At 32.6% G+C, this 21853-nt stretch overlaps 2 protein-coding genes across 4 annotated transcripts; both read left to right on the top strand.

Moving 5' to 3' along the window:
* Nucleotides 1-2002: 2002 nt before the first annotated feature.
* LOC149493528 (BTB/POZ domain-containing protein) lies at nt 2003-5871 on the top strand. Of its 2 annotated transcripts, none has more exons than XM_089726476.1 (4): nt 2003-2319; nt 2460-2605; nt 3904-4019; nt 4969-5871. In XM_089726476.1, exons 1-4 carry the CDS (start codon nt 2207-2209, stop codon nt 5608-5610), a joined length of 1017 nt encoding a protein of 338 aa, XP_089582602.1. In that variant the 5' UTR covers nt 2003-2206; the 3' UTR covers nt 5611-5871. The 2 variants fall into 2 exon arrangements, with proteins under 2 accessions (XP_089582602.1, XP_089582603.1); XM_089726477.1 differs by having other exon boundaries at nt 2010-2319; nt 5005-5871.
* Nucleotides 5872-11570: 5699 nt separating this feature from the next.
* LOC105638946 (defensin Ec-AMP-D2-like) lies at nt 11571-12246 on the top strand. Of its 2 annotated transcripts, NM_001308692.1 has the most exon segments (3): nt 11669-11732; nt 11839-12005; nt 12007-12054. In NM_001308692.1, coding segments are annotated over 3 exon segments (279 nt in total).
* The last annotated feature ends 9607 nt before the right edge of the window (nt 12247-21853 follow it).

Raw genomic sequence — 21853 nt, 5'->3', positions numbered from 1 at the left:
TTTGATTGGTATATTAAATTCTCTTTAAAATTTAAATTCTATAGATAAAGGAAGAAATTATATTATATACTACATAAAATACATATATATTAAATATAGTAAAAATATATTATCTTTAAAAATTTTAATTTTATTAATTGAAAAAATAAAGATATGTCAATTTTAATCCCCTGTGCTATTATTATTTAATTATTATTTTTTAATAATTTTTGAATTTGGTTGGTTATAGATATTCTTATAAGTATTACAAAGAATAAATATAATTCAATATTATTTATAAAAAATATATTATAAGATATATTATTTGATATAAAATATAAAATAAAACTCATTATATAATATAATATAATATTAAATTATAATACAGCACATTATATTAATAAACCTTGTAACACATTGAAATAAATTTCATTTTCAAAAACAACAACTGTAAAATTAATTATATGCTCGTAAACTTTAACAAAAAGTAAAAAGGAAATACCAAAATTATAAATGATAATTGCTATCTATCTATAATATATAATATCTATAATATAAATTTAAAACTGTAACAAGCAAAGTAAAGTTAATTCTCATTTTCAAAAATTTTTGGCACGCGGTATCGTATTTTCACTTTATTTATTTAGTTAGTTATTTTATTTTAATTTTCAATGTTTATTTACTTTATTGCTAAGTAATATTATTTTGGGAGTTAATTCTTATTAGTGTTATTATTTACTTAATTCATTTGTACCTCAACGAAACGATGACAAGAAAATATAAATTTCTTAATATGCAAGATGCACTAGTAACGGACATGTTTTTCATGCTTCTATTAAATGGAAATTTTACTGGTCTATAATTACATATTTTTTAGTTTTTTTTTCAAACTAATGCGACAATAAAAATTTATTATTTTGATTGATAAAATATAACAGTTAATATCGATTTTTCATATATTAAAAGTAAGGTATATATTAAATTCGATAAAAGTATGGTATCTTTAATGATTATAATTTTGTTGGTTTGAGAAAATAAATATAATTTAATTTTGATTAATTATATTATACTATATAAGATATATAATAAATATGGTAAGAATATAATATATTTAATTACTATTTAATTATTTGATTAATTATAATTATTTATTAAAACTAAAAGTAACTTATTCTATAAAAACTAAATATAATTTTTTTTTATTATTCTTCTCCTTATTATTATTATTTATTAAAGAATATATAATAAGATTTATTATTTAATATAAAATAGAATATATATATATATATATATATATATATATATATATATATATATATATATATATATATATATATATATATATAATATGACATAGGATTGTAATAAACACGTTATATTGCTCAACCATATAACATATTGAAAGGGAATTTAAAAAAAAAAAAGGTAACCACATAATTAATTATATCCTCACTTTCTTTTTTATTATTTGTGAAAGTCTTTAGATTTCTATTGAAATAAAAATGGTCAATAATATTATAATTTATAAAAAAAAATTAATCGAAGATATATATATATATATATATTAAATTAATTTACTTTCAGTAAGTATAAATAACTGCAAAACTAGTTTGAAAAAGTGGTAATTTTGTAATTGAGTGAAGGACTAAATAGTAATTCAATTTTTAACGGTAATACTATGAAAATTTTATCAAACACCAAGATACATTAGCTAACTGTTCTTGGCTACAAATTACAATTTTCAGTAATAACTATCGCCAGTTACAATCATAAATTTTAGACTAGTGTTTAACAGTAAAAATAATATTTCTTTAACTAGATCGCTAAATAATTTAATAGATTAAATTTTATGAATGAATTAGTGATTTTAACAAATAATGCATATATGTTATATAAATTTAATGAAAATTTAGCGACTAAATACTAAATAGTAGATTACCCTTGAAGTGAAGCAACAAGCCTTGATTTCCTTTTGAATTTTTTTCCCTAAAAAGTGCTTAAACAGTAAAGTCACATCTACCAACCAAAGTTCCTTTTATGTTTGGATTTATGTCTCTCAAACTCTCAACGAGAGAAGAAAATGTTTACTTTAGCTGCAATTTAAAATCTTACTAAGCCCTCCGTCATCTAGCAACGACACCTTAAACAATAAGTCTCCTGTCGTGTCTCTCCTGACTCTCTTTCAAACACCTCACTCAAAGCCAACAAGATAGAAAGACACGCAGCTATGGCGGATTCAAGGGTGGAGACCATCTCAAGACTAGCGCAGTGGAGGATCGACAACTTCGGTCCTTGCTCTTACAAAAAATCCGATCCTTTCAAGGTTGGAATTTGGAACTGGTTAGTACTACATACACTCTTGTATATATATATATATATATATATATATATATATATATAGATATGTATATTTGTGTTTCTTTGGCTTATTACTGATATTGATATGGCTTCTTTTTAATCGGTTTGTTTTGTCTTGATAGGCACTTGTCTGTAGAGAAGAATCGGTACCTGTACGTTCGTTTATTTCCAGAGCCATCTCGAACTTCCAAAGAGCAGCCTCCTATTCCCAGATTTGTTCTTCGTGTCTCTAGTGCTGGCGCCAATCGCAAACCCTCTATTTCTCAAAGTATGAGTTTATCTTTTCTTCTTTAATTATTTTATTGTTGCAATTTTGTTTTTATTGCGTGTTTGATGTTTTCTTTGTCCCTTCAAGCTATGTGTAGTCTTGGGATTCTAATTTACTTTCGTGTATACAGATATCAATGTGTGAATCCAAAAAGTATTTCTTTTTTTTTTTTTTTTTTTTTTTTTTTTTTTTTTTTTTTAAAAAAAAAAAAAGAACCAACATATTAAGGTAAATGATGCTGAAGGTTTCATTTATGTTGCTGGTTTGACTTTGGCAATTGTGATTGTAATTTCTGTTAGTTTTTGTAGATAAGAAAACTTTTGATGCAAGTGAATCTGTTTGTTCTGATGGATAATCAAGTCAATTATGAAATTGGTATTAGTACATTTGTTTTTGTCTAGAATGCACCCAAATGCATAAAATGTATTCAGACTATGATTCTGTGAGATCTTTACCTTGTGGAGGTTTCTTAGAGATTGCATTTTACCTTTTAACATATGAGGCCTAGATAGGGGCGGACTCTTCTAAGAAAATTCCAAAATCACATACATATGCATTAATGCACATACGTGCAAAGACACATGCATCCCGATGATTGTTTGTTACGTGTGCTTTTGTGGATTTCATATCAGTATCCCTAAAATAGACTACTGAAAGGATTTCTGTTGTTCATTTGATTTATGGATTGAGAACTTGCTTTATCCTTTGATATTGAAGTCTTGCTTAGTTCTTCTGTAAATCAAATTAGGAATTTGCTTAGTCCTTTTATATAGAAATAAGTTGCCTGGGGTTTTTGTTCTTTCAGTTGCTTAGAATATGTAAAGGATGATGTTGATCTTATGCTTCCGCAGAGATGACAGTCAGTGGGTATCTAGATATTATCAGTTCCAGTTCCCACTTTTTATTAAATATGTGCTCTTTTTCTGTTGTGTTAAATTTTCCCACTTCTTCTGGATGAAAACTTGAAAGTTCTGCTTCCTGCTCTATTTCTGCATTAGCAGTGGTCTACGATTATTCATTGTTTAAATTGATATTTGCAAAACTTATGCCATTGGTGGGCATGTTCTTTTGGCAACTGATTTATTTTCATGGTATGGAATTGAAAAGACATACTATTATGCTTTACTACATGCATTGCCAATATAACAACAGTGATATACTAAAAATCTTTGATCTCATTCATTTAGCTGTTCTGATTAATAGTAGCAAATCTCTGATGTTTTATTGTGGAAAGTTTGTACTTATTAATATGGATGGAGCAGTAATGAATAGATTGTTGTAACACTATCCTCCTGCAGTTCACGAGAGATTGCTTCGGACTTGTGAAGACTTTGTCTGGCCTGTCGATTCCGCATTTCATGGTCGCATTATCATTGATGTCGAGTTTCTGGATATCAAGATCTACCCTCTGAATGTAAGCTTCTTTATTTTCTTGTCTGACATGATATGATGATGGTCTGCTTTTTATTTTTCCTATTTTTGTGGGCTGGGTTGTGGGGATTGTCATTGTGCAAGGGGCACAAGGAGGGGGAGAAGTATTACCTACTCAGTTGTATCCTGTAAACCAGATGGCGCATGTTTTGAGATCTTTGAGTCCTCTTCTTTTGGTGAAGGTGAGAGTAGAATTGGAAGTTAAAAGGTGTTTAAACATTTCTAGATAGTTGGTTTGGAACTCAGAATCTCTGAAATCTAAATTTCTCAATCCTTTATTATTGTTTGCTGTTTTTAGGAAGCTCCTGGTGGTCTAAGTGGAGTTCATGCTAGTATGGATAGTTTATAGTCTAGCTAGCACACCCATATATTCTTCATAATTGATTTCAAGTGGTACTCTGCTGCCTATTTGGTGGTTTGGCCGCTAGTTGAAAATAACTACTTCCTCAACTTGGATGCTTGAATGATTTCTTGCCAAAATTTCCAGAAGATAAGGATGATGATTGGACGTTTATGGTCATGTTCTGTAGGAGTATGTTCTTCAATTGCACTCAAATTCCTAAGCATTCAAATAATAATAATAATAATAATAATAATATAATAAATGCAAGAATGTTGTACCAATATGGTTGGTGGGACAACATTTGTTTTTAGGTATAAAATAGGCATGAAAAGTATGGTGTTGTTTGCATCAAAGGAACTCGTAGAAGTTGGCAATATTTTCATTTTTCATTGAACAACCTTAAGTCTAGCTGTGGCAGAAAGTTATGACCTTGTTCGTTCCTCTTCAAGTAAGCAGAATGGAGAACAAAACATGCGCATTCAATGAGTATGCAATTCAACCCAATTACATATAAATGATGATTATGCATGCATACATTTCTAAGAGTCTAATACGAAGTTGAATCACTATTATTTTTGTGCTCCCTCAGGCTAAAGCCTTTGTTCTTTCCCTGTCAAAAACACAGGGTGGGGAAGCCAGTTCTATATGGCCTAGTGATGGTATGATGCAGTCTGTTTCAACCCAAAGCACGCTTCGATGTCTCTCTCGCATGCTGGATGAAGCCATCCATGCTGATGTTACTATCCACACTGCTGATGGCACTCTAAGAGCTCATAAAGCTATGCTTTCTGCAAGTTCACCTGTTTTCCAGAGCATGTTCCACCATGACCTAAAGGAAAAAGAGTCCTCTACGATCTACATAGAAGACATGTCAATGGAGTCTTGCATGTCTCTTCTAAGTTACTTGTATGGAACCATTAAACAAGAGGATTTCTGGAAGCACCGGTTAGCGTTACTCGGGGCTGCAAACAAATATGATATTGTGGACCTTAAAAACGCTTGTGAAGAGAGCCTCTTGGAAGACATCAATTCTGGAAATGTCCTTGAGAGGCTGCAAGAAGCCTGGCTTTACCAGTTAAATAAGCTGAAGAGAGGATGTTTAACGTACTTGTTTGATTTTGGCAAGATATATGATGTTCGAGAAGAAATGAATAATTTTTTCAGGCAAGCGGACAGAGAGTTGATGCTAGAAATGTTCCAAGAGGTGCTGACAGTTTGGAAACCTGTATAACTTACAATGTAAGATAATGGTGTATTATAAATGTTAAGTCTGTTATTCTGTTTGGTCATAACGGTATGTCTTGTATTCTAAGTCTTTAAATTGTATCATCAATCAGTAGTGTAGTGAGGTGTGAGTTTCTTTGCGCAGAATCAATTAAATTTGGAAAATTGTTCTGGGTTTGTTGCCCGACAAGTCTGAAGTGGATAATGTACATGGTTGGCTTGTAATCTCAGTCTCTTAAGATGATTGTAGTATTTTAACATTAAAGAAGGCTATAGCATTATCGAGCCAAAGAATCTTGTTTTCTGCCTCTTGCTAACTGAAAGAAGAGTAAGAAATAACATTTTTCTTTCGATACGTATAATATTTTGTTCCCCTATCGATCCGCCACATTCTCAGCCTGTCTCCGTCTCCATCTAATTGCAATAACAATGCTTTAGCTGATAATATGCAAAACTTGAATCTAAATAGACAAACTTCTATGCCTAATTCTCTCTCCTGTTTATTTTATTTTTTTTCCAAATTCCTGTTCAAGAGACGCCTATCAAAAATTTACACGCTTCATTATTTCTCTACCCAGTCATTCCTTTTATACAATTGGGAAAACTTTACTGGTTTTATAACTAACAATCTATATGCTGTATCTGGATTATGTGTTTCTATTCACTAGATGAACTGCATCAAATGTCTGTTATTGTTTATTCAGGTCACCAGGTTGGTGATCTTTTTCTGGGTGTGTGAACCAATTTGAGCTTTGCATTTTTCCTTTTTCAGATGTTTCCATGAGTGCCATACAGAATAGTTGGATTTAGCATATGCATAACTATGCCTGTGTCTTTTGTGCTGAGGAGTGCTTACTGCTTAGCCTGTGAAAGAAAGAGTTTCAAAGTTCCTTCACTTCTTCTCTATTCGAGTATGGTAATTTATTGAAAGAATGAAAAACAAACTTATAAAGTTCAAAAAGAAACAAAATACAAGAGAAAAATGAGTACAGGTTCTTTTCAATTGCTTTTTAACCCACAACTTTGTATGTTCTAGTTAAACATAAATTTCTTCAGGTTTTCAAAAACGCACAAGTGGATTATTATAATTTCATTTAATAATTTCTCCCAATAATAAAAGCAATATCATTTTTATTGAAAATAAAGTTATTCTTTTTCCATTCGGATTAGGAGATGGTGAGACTTAATTTTGGTTTACTTGTTATAAATAATAGCCTGAATCCCTCTCTCTCTCTCTCTTAGGATCTTAATCTTCTTCCATGGCTTCCACCTACAGAATGTACTACACGTGGCAAGAGAGTTCCTCGATCTCTACCACCACTGGTATAGATGATAATGATAGATTTGAAATTGATCTCGACTTTCACCAACTTCTTGAAATATATTACCCTCAGAATCGTTAAATTCTCAACGACCGCTTGAAATTTATTTATTTACCTTGCCGTTTCAGTTCGCGGAGTCATTTCCATGAAACGCTAAATCCAACGACGCAGCCACCAAGGATATGTCCATTCACGTTAAGTCGTTTCACTTCAACATGCCTTTTAATATGTTTACAAAATATAAGTCCGATCATTCGATGATTAAAAAATTCTTCAATTGCAATCACAAGTTGCAGGAAAATGACGACATTTTTTTTATTGTACTCCAATTTCATGAATATAGAAAGCATGCATATATAATATACTGCATTCCAAATGTGTGTCGAAAATTTAAATTCTTTTTTTTTTTTTTTCCATACACGTTTCTAAACTCTACTAATAATAATGATTTTAGGTTTTGAGCTCTTAACTTTATAGAATAACACTTCACTTTTTTTTTTTTTCCAATCGTCTGTTGGTAAAATCTAAATTATATTAACATAATATTTATACTAATTATTATATTATACACTTGTATCAGTTATTTGAATTAGTTTCCATAGTGTAATAAAAACAATTTCAAGTATTTATGGAAACGGGTAGCCACCAATTTTGAAAGAAAAAAGAAATTCTAAAGGTTGGACTATCATAGACAGTTAAAAAATTAAAATTCAAGAGTTTTATTAAGATAATTATTTAATTACCACTTTCAAATTTTAAATTATCACAATCCGTTTCCATGGGTCAGACCGGCATTAGGGCTCAGGTAAGCTTAAAGCCCCCGAGGCCCGTAGTAAGCCTAAACTACAAAACTTAACTATATTAATGTCTGTTTCAAGCATCCAACCATATTATCATGCACTATAAATCTCATTATTTTATTATTCTTTAGCCCAAATTTAACATTTCAAACAGTTTATAGCTCGGCCCAAAAATAAAACAACATACACTTAATATGGGCTAATAGATTTAAGCATCTTGATAAATGATTAATAAAATCAATAAACATCAAGTTTATTGATTTTATTCCTACAACTGCGGAGTTCAATATTAAACAGAATATTTAGATTTTGTAAACTTACAATTACACTAAATACTGGAATTAATATATTCTTTTCTAACTTTGCGGTGAAGGAAACAGAGCTTAACTAGAGTTTCGAAAAGTCTATTTCCTGAAAAATTAAACAAGACATGTGAGTTTTATAAGGAATAATAATTATTATACAACACATGCATTCATACGAATGTGTAAATATATCAATCTAGTCATTCGACTAGTTATATGATCACGCTAACAGTCACACAAATGGCATAACAATAGCACGCACAATTGTTAACAACTTCATATAATCACATCATGTGGAAATTGGTCTGTGGCGTCACCAAAACCCCCGATGAGCCATCCTCCCATATGGTCCATCCTCTCATGACGTGTGCACTAGGGAGTCGATTTCTCATACATGGCCAATTGGTCTAATCCTCACTTGACCACCCCTCTCATTGTTTTCCATTCTATCCTTTTTCTTCCATGCCAACAGAAGGCCACCCTGAGGATTTTCATATCATCCATATCATATCATCATATGCACGGGGGCGCCGATCTCCCCATACATGACCGATGGTATCGCAGACCGCCCTCACAAACCCATGGAAACCCATGGTAACCCACTTTATCCCAACTCCACACAAACAAAGCATATCATTATCACATCACAATTAATCAAGCATTGCAATTAAATGTAAGCATAATAAACAATTAAATATCATGATGCAAGTTCACAATTAGACATTCACATTCAATTACAATTAAATAAAGGAGTAGTAATCAACAATATATTATAATAATTAATCATTGAAAAATAAATAAATAAATATATAACTTTATTTATTACATATCAAGTTCAAGAATTAATCTAAATAAACCTATCAACTTAATTATTAATTATAACTAGCCTAGATTCTATCGAAATTCCGGCAGAACCTCTCTTAAAATTTGACTAACCACAAATCTCCAGCCCATCCATCGAACAATCAATCTAACCAAATTCCCATCCTCCTTCAACAGCCATATTATCATTCAATCGTAATTCAGAAAATTCAAACAACCCTCAATATATAATTTTATTAGGTCTTTCAACTTGATATAATACGATTATCAACCACCTTTGCTTTACATCCAGGAAATTAGTTCTTTATATATATATATATATAATTATAAGCAAAATCTTTATTTCACTAACTTTAGTCAATACATGAGTACAATTTATAAAATCCTAGACTAGCCATAATAAACAAGTGTTCCAATTAGACTTCAATTAAACGAACTTATCTTATGAGTAACCCAATTCACATTTACTTATATACCAATATCGTAATCATATAGAACTAAACTTCCCCTATCTTAAATTCACCGCAATAATTAATTGTATTCGGTATAAGTTAACAATTCCTATAGTTCATGCCTTAACCTAATATAACCACAATTTCTAACAGTTAAATCTTAAATTCAGATTCTCCTAAAACCTTCAATCATGTTCCCAATGATAGTATCAAGCACTCTCAATTTTATTATATCAATATCCAATCTTAAAATACATATATGCACTTAAAAATTTCTGAACCAATTAATTAATTCCACTCGGCTACCATAATTACCATAAACTTATCAGGGTTAATTTATCAATAAAAGACAAAAAATTTAAAACCGGGTCTAAGAGTGTATTGATCAAAATTTGGGCGACCATTCCACAATCCACGCGAAGAGAGTAAGATTTTGTCCCTTGGTGGCTCACCGCAGATCGCCAAACCGCCGCCGCCGGTCGCCGAGTATGGGGGCTGGAAAAGCGATTGTGCTCAAAATTTTGCAAGGACACCACCACTCGGATCGAATTTTGCTAAGGGTTCTATTTCCGATGTCAAATGAGCGAGATGGGACATCCAACTGGACGAATCGAGCTTGACAGGAGCTTGGCGTCTTCGTTCATGGCGGTTTCACTATCTGAGCTCCGTTGCCGTGATTGATGGAGATGAAACAATCGTGTTGGAGAGATGAAGCCATCGGCACCCCACCTTCACGCTGCAACCACCGGCAACGGCGTGGATCGCCGGAAATTCGTGAACAGGAGCTGTCAAGGAAAACAGCTCCGTTTCGCTTCAACTGAAGCTCTTTCCACGTGAGAGGAGGCTGGAAACACAACCAACAGCACCAGACGAATCGACCGCCACCTCGCTCTCGTCGAGCGGTGGCCGGAAACGGGATGGGAGGGGCGAAGAACGGCACTGCTCTGGCGCTGGGGGAGAAGAAGAGAAGAAGAAGGGAAAAAGAAAGTGGTTTTCTAGAATTTTTTGGGCCATTCCGGTTCAATTCGAATCGGTTTGTCTCAATTCAATGATTGGCCCGGTTTTGCTTGGTTTTCGAGCTTCTTACCTGGTTTTCAAATAACTCAAATTGGTTTACGGATTCGATTTAGCAACGATAAAATATTTATTGTATAATCTAATTGGTCGAATTTAAAATTTAATTTTTATATGAAAATTCTAAGAAATTAAATTTTCGGATAATTTTATAAATAGTCTGCATATTTAATTAATTAAGTTCAAAAGTTAATCTTTAATCTTTCAGTTGATATGGTAAGATAAATATTTAATTACTAAAATATTAATAATTATCTTTTAAAAGGATAACACTGCAAAACATTGTGAGTAGAATTTGTAGGCCGTCCGATCTACAAGTTAGATCCACTTTTTTCTTTTATAAAAATAGAAGAAACTGAGGGTAGATTCAAAAATAAAAGTGGGGTGGGGGAGAAAGCAATTAATTAGTCAATTACATTTTAAAAAATTAAAAGATTTTTCTTTCTGATAAGACTTAAATGGCCAATAATGGAAGAGAACAGGGAACATTCCCGTGGGCAGGGCTGCTATAATGATAAAGGAATGTGAACGAACAATAACATTAACAATGCTTGAAAAGGAAAGACAACGCACGAGTTAATAAGTGGACGACAACGCAAATTATTTGTCAAAAGAATCAACATAGATGGGCTCCAAATGAAAAGCAAAAACGACAAGATGAGATCTCATAATATTTTTCAAAAGATAAATGTTATAAAGTGTTTGTATAATTGAATTAATAGTGCGACCCGATCGACTACTCATCTCATCTTGCCACAAACAAAAACAACAAAATGAACTCTTGTACATATATGTTTATATATACATAGAAAATTGTTAATTATTTGCATTAATTAGCTGGAAATATTCACTTTCTTTTTCATTCCATAAGACTTTACATATTATATTTCTATCGTCGAATAAAAATATGCACTTCCATTAATTAATTTTTACTTCTTTCTTATACTATACTTTTAAATTAATTGAAACTTCTTGAAGATCAATTTGATACTTTAGCCTAAAATTTTTTTATTATTTTTTTTAATTACAAAACAAACAATCAAACGTAATATAAAATATATTACTTTTCTTTACATAAAATAAAATTATTTTTCACTTTATCCAGAGCATTCGAAAAGAGCAAGATATGATCTGATCTCTTCCACGATGGTACACTTGCTATCTTTGTCATTCGTCCTTTGATGGTAATCCCTCGTCCTTATATAGTGCCCTTCCCTCAACATCCCTTCCTCGCACTTCTCTCTCTCCTTCTCTGTCTATAGTTTGTACTTTTACTGTAAAGTAGAGACGATGAAGTGTCCTATGCGTCTTTTCTCAACTCTTCTCCTCCTTCTGTTGCTTCTTCTGGCCACCGGTAATTAAAATTCTCCAACAGCTGTCCATTAATTTATACTTAATTATCTCACTAATTATTAATTAATATATAATATTAACTTCCTAGCTTAATTATGCTTTTGCAGAGACGGGGCCGATGGTGGCGGAGGCAAGGACATGCGAGTCGCTGAGTCATAGATTTAAGGGCATATGTGTGAGGAATAGTAACTGTGCTGCCATTTGCCAAACAGAAGGCTTCCAAGGAGGCCATTGCCGTGGGTTACGCCGTCGATGCTTCTGTACTAAGCATTGTTAATAATCATCAATCCGACCTGTGCGATCAGAACTTAAAACATATATGATTGCATGTGAGAGTGAGAGAGAGATAATCATAAGTTATCCTCTTCGCAACAGTTTTATTTCTGTGCTTCAGAATAAGTATTGTTTTTGTATTGTTTGTGTATCTTATCATCATCTTATGCTATAAGCTCAACAGGTACGTGTCGGTTTTGTTTTTCCAATAATAATAGTAATAATAATATTTTATATCATAACCTCATCTCTTTCTGTCATCTTAAATCTTATTATTTTCATCTTATTATTGCTTAGAAAAAAAAAATATTGGGTTAATTTAGTTCAATGGTTGAGGCAAAACTATATTCTAAATCTTGGGGAAGCAGAAAAACAAAAATAAAAATTTTAAGTTGGCAAAAAAAAAAAAAAAATTTACACCTATATGTCCGTCCATTCATTAAATCAATTTAATTAAATTATATGTTTTCTTCAAGATTGTCCCTCTTCAGGCTGTCAAAAATCCTCAGCTCCTGAATATTGCAACTCTGAGTGTTGTTTTTTGTGTTCTGTTGTTGACGGTAACATTTCGCTTAGGCATTTGCCTGTCTCGTTTAATCAAGCTCTTCTGCTACAACACCATTTTCTATTGCAGTTTTTGCCTACTTGATGACCTTTGCTAGTGGGGTTTGTTTTCTTCTTTCTTTTTCTTTTTTTTTTTTTTTTTTTTTTTTTTTTTTTTTGGTATAGGCAGAAGTATGAACTCTGTCTAGACAAGTTGATACCAACTAATTAATTTTAAAAAGTTCAATTGATAGTTTATAGGTACTAAAAATAACATTATCCGTATTAAAAAAAAAATGAAAAAAATCGCTCATATGCTTGACTATGTTAAATTTTTTCCGAATTTTAATAATAAAGAAATTTCTGCTGATAAAAAAAAAAAAAAGGATGGAGGCAAGTCTAAAACATTAGATAGGTGTGGCATTCTCAATTTTTATTTTGACATATTCATTAAATACTTTAATTTACAATAATACATCTATCAAACACTTTCATTTACCTACTGAATATCTCAACTTGAAAAATTAGATTGATCAAACATTTGTTAAATGGTTGAAAAATGTGAATGTTATTATTTCAACTAGAATCCCTCTTTTTTTCCATCCAGTTCCTCCACCACTGCAAACCCCAGTTAGATTCAGACTTTTTAGCTATTAGGAAAACCCAAGTACTCTCTTTCGGATCTACGAAAGAGCTCTCAGAGATCTTTTTTCCTTTTGGAAGCAATCAACCTATTGATATTGGAAGATTCAAAGGATTCTTCCAATGTATCATTTTTGGGTCCAATGAAATTCATAAGTATAGGAAGTTGTATTAATCAAATCAATATTTTATATATAAAAACTAAAAATATTGAAGTTGCTATTACTTAAGTGAAAAGATATGAAATTATTAAAAAAATATAAAATTTAGAGTACCACAAATCGATTTAAAGGGCTATAAAAATTTTTTTAATCAAACTTTAGAAGATAAATTTTGTATTTAGCTAATTCTTTTTTTTTTTTTGGTAATTATATTTAGGTAAATTTTGATACATCATTCATACCGCCTTTTCAGCTATGGAGAGAGACCAATGAATGCAAGAAATTAAAGAAAACGTGGACAAGCAACCATATAGGTAGCTTAATTAGTTACTAAGCAAGGAATGGGGAAGGAAAAAATAAAATTTTTTCATAAATTTTTAATTTTTATTTATAAGTAAATATGAAATATTGGCCATATGATAATAAATATATAACATCTAAATTTATAAATATACATGTAAAAGGATATATATCTTCATATTTAAATAATATAACAATGTTGATTGAGATAGAATGATTATGATTCTTCCCTTTATTACATGTCTCGGCTTCGAGTATTAGACATAAAAGTTGATATGCTAAAAGAGAAGTCGTATTCTATGGCTGTGCAAAACCCAAACCAACCCGAACAATCCGAACCGATTCGATCGAAAATATAGGGTTATAATGGTTCTTTAGATCGGATTAGACAATTTGAGGGATGTATATGTTGGATTTAATTTTCTATTGTGGGCTTAATATGTAAAATTAAATATGTACAGCAGTCCAATTGTAAAGTCAATTTCAAATGTGGTCTTGATTGTGAATAATTGACTATTGAGGTATCAACTAATTATAGATATTAAGTGTAGAGACCATTATATAATTCCTATTTCGTTAAAGGACCGAAATAGGAATTGTACTAACCCTACAGGTATATAAAGGTCGTGATCCCCAGAGGAGTTGAATACGATTCAGTTTTACGTTCCTTTCGTATTGCTTCCGCTAAATCGATTCTTCAATTTTCTAGAAGGCTGCAAACCTAATTCTATACATCAAGATCGACGAACAACGATGTCAGGTACGCAACCTTTTCTTATTCAATCTATTTTGTTGAATCTAGTGGTTTGCACGATCTAGGTTATTATTGAATTATTTGAGATTAATTCTTAACAAGTGGTATCAGAGCCTTGTGCATAATTGCTAGATTTTAGATTGATTTTCGTAATGTTTTTTTTTTTTTTTTCCCTACTGTTTACGGACAGAGGGTTTTGTTTAATAAAAAAAAAAAAAAAAAAAAAAAAAACAGTATAGGTTTGTGGATTTTGATCGAAATCTTGGCTTGAGTATAACGCCATTGATGATTTTAGGGAATTATTGAACAAAGATTGTGTTTTTCATGATTGCCGTTGGTTTAACACCTCAAAACCCACCTGAGAACCTCCATTGTTGCCGGCGAATTAGTTTTGAAATTGCAGTTTAGAGATTTGTGATTTCAACACCGTTTTTTTTTTTACTCCCTTGGCTGCCATTCACCGTCCAATGGCTACTGAAGCTTGTCTTCGGTTGGAACTGGTGGTGTTGGCGGCCGAAAGGGGCTGGAACGGCAGGTGGAGAGAGTTGGCGGCGGACCTGGTTCTTTTTTTTCTTTGTTTTGTCTCTGCTCGTTTTTGTGTCGAGGTTAGGGATGAAAAATTACGGTTAGGTCCCTGGAAAATTTTATATTAGTCCTTTAATTTTATGTAATTTCATATCAGTCCCTTAATTTTCTATAATTTCATATTGGTCCCTTAATTTTCTGTAACTTCAGATTAGGTCCCTAAATTTTCTGTAACTTCAGATTAGGTCCCTAAAGTTCCTGTAACTTCAGATTAGGCCCCTAATCTTCTGTTTTTTCGTATTAGGCCCTTAAATTTCTGTTTTCTTTCGTTTAGACCCCAAACTTTATTTATTCAAATTTATTTAGTCCAATTTTATAACTTAGTCTCTAATTTAGTGACTTAAAGACTAGATTATAATTTTTTTTTTGGACTAAATAATTTTAGATTATTAAATATTTAGACAATCAATTCATTTAATTGCAATTGTTTTGTTTTAATTACAATTAAATGATTTAATTTGTCGACTTGAGATTAAATTTTGGAGTGATTAAGTCCCTATTGTGTTTGATATTTGTTAAAATAAATTGATTTGATCAATAAGTCACCAAAGTGACCTCTATTGCTTGAATTGATTTATTTTAGAATATTAGACAGGTGTATTAGAATTCGTTGCGGATAGTTAATCGGCCCAAAGGAAGGTTGCTATCTGGCTGAGTTTTGAATACATGTTTGGCAATAAATATGTGATAATTGTTTGATTATTTTCCATGACAATGATATATCGGCCCAAAGGAAGATTTATTATTTGTCAGGACTATGTTATCAATATTTGATTGCTGCATTGAGATACTAATTACAAGTTAATGTTTTACATCCAAAGATGAGAATATTAATGTTGTGTCTGTATCTTATTTCCATTTTTTAATCTCTACTTATGTGAATTGTTTCATTTGTGGATTGTGAGCTTATACTTATCTATTTGTTTATTTTCTCTGATGTCAGCTAACACGTCATTTAATCCTGATTGTGTCCCTAAACTTGAGGGATCAAATTTTGAGTCTTGGAAATCAGATATTATGATCTTTCTGGGCTGTATGGATTTGGATCTTGCATTCAGGATGGACGAACCTGCTCCTCTTACTGATACGAGCACTGATATTCAAAGGGTTCAGTATAAGAAGTGGGAGCGTTCTAATCGCTTAGGTCTAATGATCATGCAGAAAGGAGTCCCAGAACATGTTCGAGACTCTGTCTCAGCTGAAAAGAACAATGCTCAAAACTATCTTGCCGAGCTGGAGAGGGCTTATGTCAAGAATGACAAAGCCGAAGTGGGAACACTTTTAGGAAAATTAACCTCCATGAAGTTTGCTGGCAATGGTGGTGTTCGGGAGCATATTCTTAGCATGTCTCAGATTGCAAAGAGACTGAAGGCGCTGGGTATGGCTTTACCAGATGACCTTTTAGTCCATTTGGTTATGAATTCTCTTCCTTCTCAGTATGGACAAATTAGGACTTTCTATAATTGTCAGCCGAATAAATGGACTCTTAACGAGCTCATTTCTCATTGTGTTGATGAGGAGGAAAAGATGAATTCTAACAAAAGAGAGAGTGCACATTTTGTTTCTTCAGCTGGGAAGGGTAAGAACAAGAAAAGAAAGAGGCCTTCTGCAAAGCCTGTTGAAAAGGCTATTGAGAAACCTGCTGCTGCTACTGCTGTAGATCCAGTACAAAAGAAGCCTTATGTGCCAAAATGCTTCTTTTGTGGAAAGACGGATCACTTGAGAAAGGACTGTCCTAAATTTGCTATTTGGCTTGCAAAGAAGGGTAAGTACCTTGTTTTAGTCTGTTGTGAAGTTAATTTAACTTCAGCTCCTAAAAACACTTATTGGATGGATTCTGGTGCTACCGCTCATATAAGTGTTTCATTGCAGGGCTGCCTCAACTACAGAAAGCCAACTGACGGTGAAAGATACGTCTATGTGGGAAATGGCGATCTGGTTGAAGTAGAGGCAATTGGACATTTTAGATTATGTTTAAGTACTGGCTATTTTTTGGATCTTATAGATACTTTTGTTATTCCCTCTTTTAGAAGGAATTTGATTTCTGTTTCCTTTTTGGACAAATCTGGTTTTCATTGTTCTTTTGGAGACAGTGTATTCACTTTATCTATGAATTCAAAAGTTTTGGGTACTGGTTGCTTGAATGAATGTGATAATCTATATATGTTAGACATTGATACTAGTTATCATGAATCCCTGCATGTTACTACAAGAGGTACCAAAAGAAAGTTGAATATTGATAACTCAGCTGTACTTTGGCATAGACGTTTGGGTCATGTATCCAAATCAAGAATTGAGCGTCTTGTTTCTGATGGTATCTTAGATACACTTGATTACACAGGTTTGGATTCTTGTATTGAGTGTATTAAAGGAAAACAGACTAAACAAAAAAGACTAGGTGCCATTCGGTCATCCAATGTTTTAGAACTGATTCATACAGATATTTGCGGTCCATTCCATATTGCAGCTAGAAATGGCCAAAGATATTTTATATCATTCATTGATGACTATTCTCGTTATGGTTACTTATATCTCATTCATGAAAAATCTGAGTCTTTGGACGTGTTCAAATCTTATAAAGCCGAAGTTGAAAATCAACTAGGAAAGAAGATGAAATCTGTTTGATCTGACCGTGGTGGTGAATATTATTGTAAATATGACGGTTCAGGCGAACAACGTCCAGGACCTTTTGCGCTTTTCCTACAAGAATGTGGAATTGTCCCTCAATATACAATGCCTGGTACACCCAGCATGAATGGTGTATCTGAGAGACGTAATAGGACTCTTATGGATATGGTAAGGAGTATGATTAGTCATTCTACTTTACCAGAGTCTCTGTGGGGTGAAGCGTTAAAGACAGTAGCTTATCTTCTCAATAGGATTCCATCTAAAGCAGTTGCTAAAACACCTTATGAACTTTGGACTGGACGTAAGCCTAGTCTAAAGCATCTTCATGTTTGGGGATGTCCAGCTGAAGCAAGGCCTTACAAGCCGAATGAAACAAAACTGGACTCCAAAACTAGCAGCAGCTACTTTGTTGGATATTCTGAGCGGTCTAGGGGTTACAAGTTTTATAATCCTACTTCCAGAATTTTTTTTGAAACAAGAATTGCAACATTTTTTGAGGATGTTGATTTTGGAGGGAGAAATAAAGAAAGAAACATTGTCTTTGAAGAGGAACCAAGTAAGGATGATTCAATTCTCATTCCTTTTGTTGTTTCTGATAGCGTACAGACTCCAGTTGCTCCTGTAGCTATTCAAGATCCAATTCAAGACAATGCTATTCTTCCTCAAGAACAAATTCAACAACCTCAAGAATTAGAGCCTGTTCAAATGCCTTTGAGGAGATCTACTAGGGAGAGAAGAAGTGCTATTCCAGATGATTATATAGTGTTTCTTCAGGAACATGAGGATACTGTAGACATGATAGATGATGATCCAGTTAGTTTCTATCATGCCATACAGAGTTCTGACTCTCATAAGTGGATTGAGGCAATGAACGAAGAGTATAAGTCTATGCAAGACAATCAAGTTTGGGATCTTGTTCAATTACCTGAAGGAAAGAAACCCATTGGTTGCAAATGGATATTTAAAACCAAAAGGGATTCTCAAGGTAATGTGGAAAGATATAAAGCACGTCTTGTAGCAAAAGGCTTTACTCAAAAGGAAGGGATTGACTATAAAGAAACCTTCTCTCCAGTTTCTTCGAAGGATTCTTTTAGGACAATCATGGCCTTAGTTGCAAATCTTGATCTTGAGCTTCATCAAATGGATGTTAAGACTGCGTTTCTCAATGGCGACATTGATGAAACAATATATATGGTGCAACCAGAAAATTTTGTAATTGGAGATCCAAAACATCTGGTATGCAAATTAAAGAAATCCATTTATGGACTCAAGCAAGCTTCTCGTCAATGGTACTTTAAGTTCAACCAAGTAATTGTCTCGTTTGACTTTGAGGCAAATGCTGTTGAAAATTGTGTGTACCATAAGTTCAGTGGGAGTAGGTTTATCTTTTTGGTCTTATATGTGGATGACATACTTCTTGCTACTAATTGTAAAGTCTTGCTGCATGAAACCAAAGTTTTTCTTTCAAAGCATTTTGAGATGAAAGATTTAGGTGAAGCTTCTTTTGTTTTAGGGATTCAGATACATCGAGACCGTTCTCGAGGTATTCTTGGATTATCACAAAAGAGCTATATTGATAAAGTGCTCAAGAGATTTGGTATGCAGAATTCTAGACCATTGGATACCCCTATTGCAAAAGGTGATAAATTTAGTAATCAACAATGTCCAAAGAGTGAACTTGAAATTCAGGAAATGCAAAAGGTTCCTTATGCGTCAGCTGTAGGAAGTCTTATGTATGTTCAAGTTTGTACTCGTCTAGACATTTCTTTTATAGTTGGCATGTTAGGTAGATATCTCAGCAATCCAAGAATGGATCATTGGAAAGCAGCCAAAAGAGTCATGAGATATCTTCAGAGGACTAAGGGACATATGCTCACATATAGGAGATCAGATCAACTTGAGATCATTGGGTATACTGATTCTGATTTCGCTGGATGCCAAGACAGTAGAAAATCCACATCTGGCTACATTTTTCTATTGGCTGGTGGTGCTATTTCTTGGAAGAGTGTGAAACAAACTCTAGTAGCAACCTCCACCATGGAAGCTGAATTTGTAGCATCTTATGAGGCATCCAATCAAGCTATTTGGCTGAGAAACCTTGTCACTGGGCTACGTGTAGTAGGTGGAATAGAAAGACCACTGAAGTTGTATTGTGACAGTAGGTCAGCCGTTTTATTCTCCAACAACAACAGGAGCTCTTCTCGATCAAAACACATTGAGATTAAGTTCTTGGCTGTGAAGGAGAGGGTACAGAGTGGACAGATATCCTTAGAGCATATTGGAACAAACTCTATGATTGCGGATCCGCTTACAAAGGCAGTGATACCGAAAGTTTTCCATGAGCACACCGCTCATATGGGTATCGTTTTGTTTGAGACTGTCTAGTTTTAGTGGGAGTTTGCTCTTTATGTATACATTATGTTTTTGAATGCTCTATTTTGTTTTGGATATGTTTTATTATGAAATTTTGTTGAGTACTCATTTTGGTTGATGGTTACACTCTGTATTACTATTATTGTTTTGCTTGATCTCACTTTTGTTGGTGACCAGTTGGAAACAGACATGATGATCACATTGCATGTAGTTTTCATGCTACACTTCTATAATGAATCTATGTCATTTAGGGATATTGGTAATGTAGTTGATGATGAACTTAGTCATGAGATCTATGGCGAATGTTTCTTCAGCTCTTTATCAATATAACTAATGGACGAGATTGTTTTTGGATACCTTGTATGACTGCGTTTGTTGAGCTCATTTTGGTGTATGTATTTTATTTAACATATGTTCGCCCAAGTGGGAGATTGTTGGATTTAATTTTCTATTGTGGGCTTAATATGTAAAATTAAATATGTACAGCAGTCCAATTGTAAAGTCAATTTCAAATGTGGTCTTGATTGTGAATAATTGACTATTGAGGTATCAACTAATTATAGATATTAAGTGTAGAGACCATTATATAATTCCTATTTCGTTAAAGGACCGAAATAGGAATTGTACTAACCCTACAGGTATATAAAGGTCGTGGTCCCCAGAGGAGTTGAATACGATTCAGTTTTACGTTCATTTCGTATTGCTTCCGCTAAATCGATTCTTCAATTCTCTAGAAGGCTGCAAACCTAATTCTATACATCAAGATCGACGAACAACGATGTCAGGTACGCAACCTTTTCTTATTCAATCTATTTTGTTGAATCTAGTGGTTTGCACGATCTAGGTTATTATTGAATTATTTGAGATTAATTCTTAACAGTATATCCCTTATTTGAATCGGGTGGGTCAAACAAATGCCTTGTTTAACCTGACCGACCCGAAAAATGAAAATATTAATTTTTTTTAATTTCTTCATATCACTGGCTCTCCCTTCTTTCTTCTTTTTACTTGTAAAATTGAAATTTTCAAATCAAAATTAATTTTTTCTTGAAGATGACATGTATTTTTGCTTGAGCACTAAAAAATATAATTTTTAAGTGTTCATGTTTTTTTTTTCTATTATATATATTAAATACTTAATAGGACTTTTTAATTTGCTATGATTTAGTTATGATTTGAAGATGAAAAATTATGGTTTGATTATTATTTTATGACTTTTTTTATTATGATTGTTTGAGCAATAATTATTTTTTTAGACAACTTTTTTAATTGTATAGAATCCAAATAAAAATTTTAATCTTGCAAAAGTCGTATAAAAAAAGTATTCAATCCATAAAAAATATTAATCAAAAATCAAATTAAATGGGCCCCAAATAACCAGACTCAATTTTTATAAAAATTATTGGGATGGGACCCAAATTTTTAAACGAGTCGGTGGATGAAATCATTTTCTCTCATTTCAAATCGGGTTTTGATCCGACCCCAACTTTGCTCACCCCTACCGTATCCTGCATATGCCTTGCAGTTGAATAATCAAGATTTGAAGCTCAGTGAGTTCAACTTTTTTTGAACTTTTTTCAAATTGAGTGTATCGATAGAGTGAATATATATAAGTTATTCATTTATTTTAATATGTATAAATTCAATATATCAAATACTGTCTTCCTCTACATTACAAATGGACTCCACATCATTCTTTTTTGGATTATATATATTATCGTTTCCTGCCACAGTAAAGCTCATCAATGGGGTACGCGGCGTCAGATGAATGATAGTGATACCATTTTGTCACCATATAATTATAAACAGTAGTGTGAACAAACACGTACGAGCTCTATGCCTGTGCATTTCCATCTTCCATGT

This window comes from Jatropha curcas, chromosome 9, assembly GCF_041381405.1.
Source record: "Jatropha curcas cultivar XTBG-Jc1 chromosome 9, XTBG_Jcur_1.0, whole genome shotgun sequence".
In the NCBI taxonomy this organism is placed as follows: Eukaryota; Viridiplantae; Streptophyta; class Magnoliopsida; order Malpighiales; family Euphorbiaceae; genus Jatropha; species Jatropha curcas.
This window is presented reverse-complemented; position numbering and strand designations above follow the sequence as displayed.

Bases quoted from the DNA above. Each gene is read 5' to 3' on its own strand.
- LOC149493528 (XM_089726476.1), top strand. From the start codon at position 2,207: ATGGCGGATTCAAGGGTGGAGACCATCTCAAGACTAGCGCAGTGGAGG. The intron at 2,606-3,903 runs GTATGAGTTTAT...ATCCTCCTGCAG, and splicing joins CAAACCCTCTATTTCTCAAA to TTCACGAGAGATTGCTTCGG. The intron at 4,020-4,968 runs GTAAGCTTCTTT...GTGCTCCCTCAG, and splicing joins TCAAGATCTACCCTCTGAAT to GCTAAAGCCTTTGTTCTTTC.
- LOC105638946 (XM_089725520.1), top strand. From the start codon at position 11,669: ATGAAGTGTCCTATGCGTCTTTTCTCAACTCTTCTCCTCCTTCTGTTG. The intron at 11,733-11,838 runs GTAATTAAAATT...ATGCTTTTGCAG, and splicing joins GTTGCTTCTTCTGGCCACCG to AGACGGGGCCGATGGTGGCG.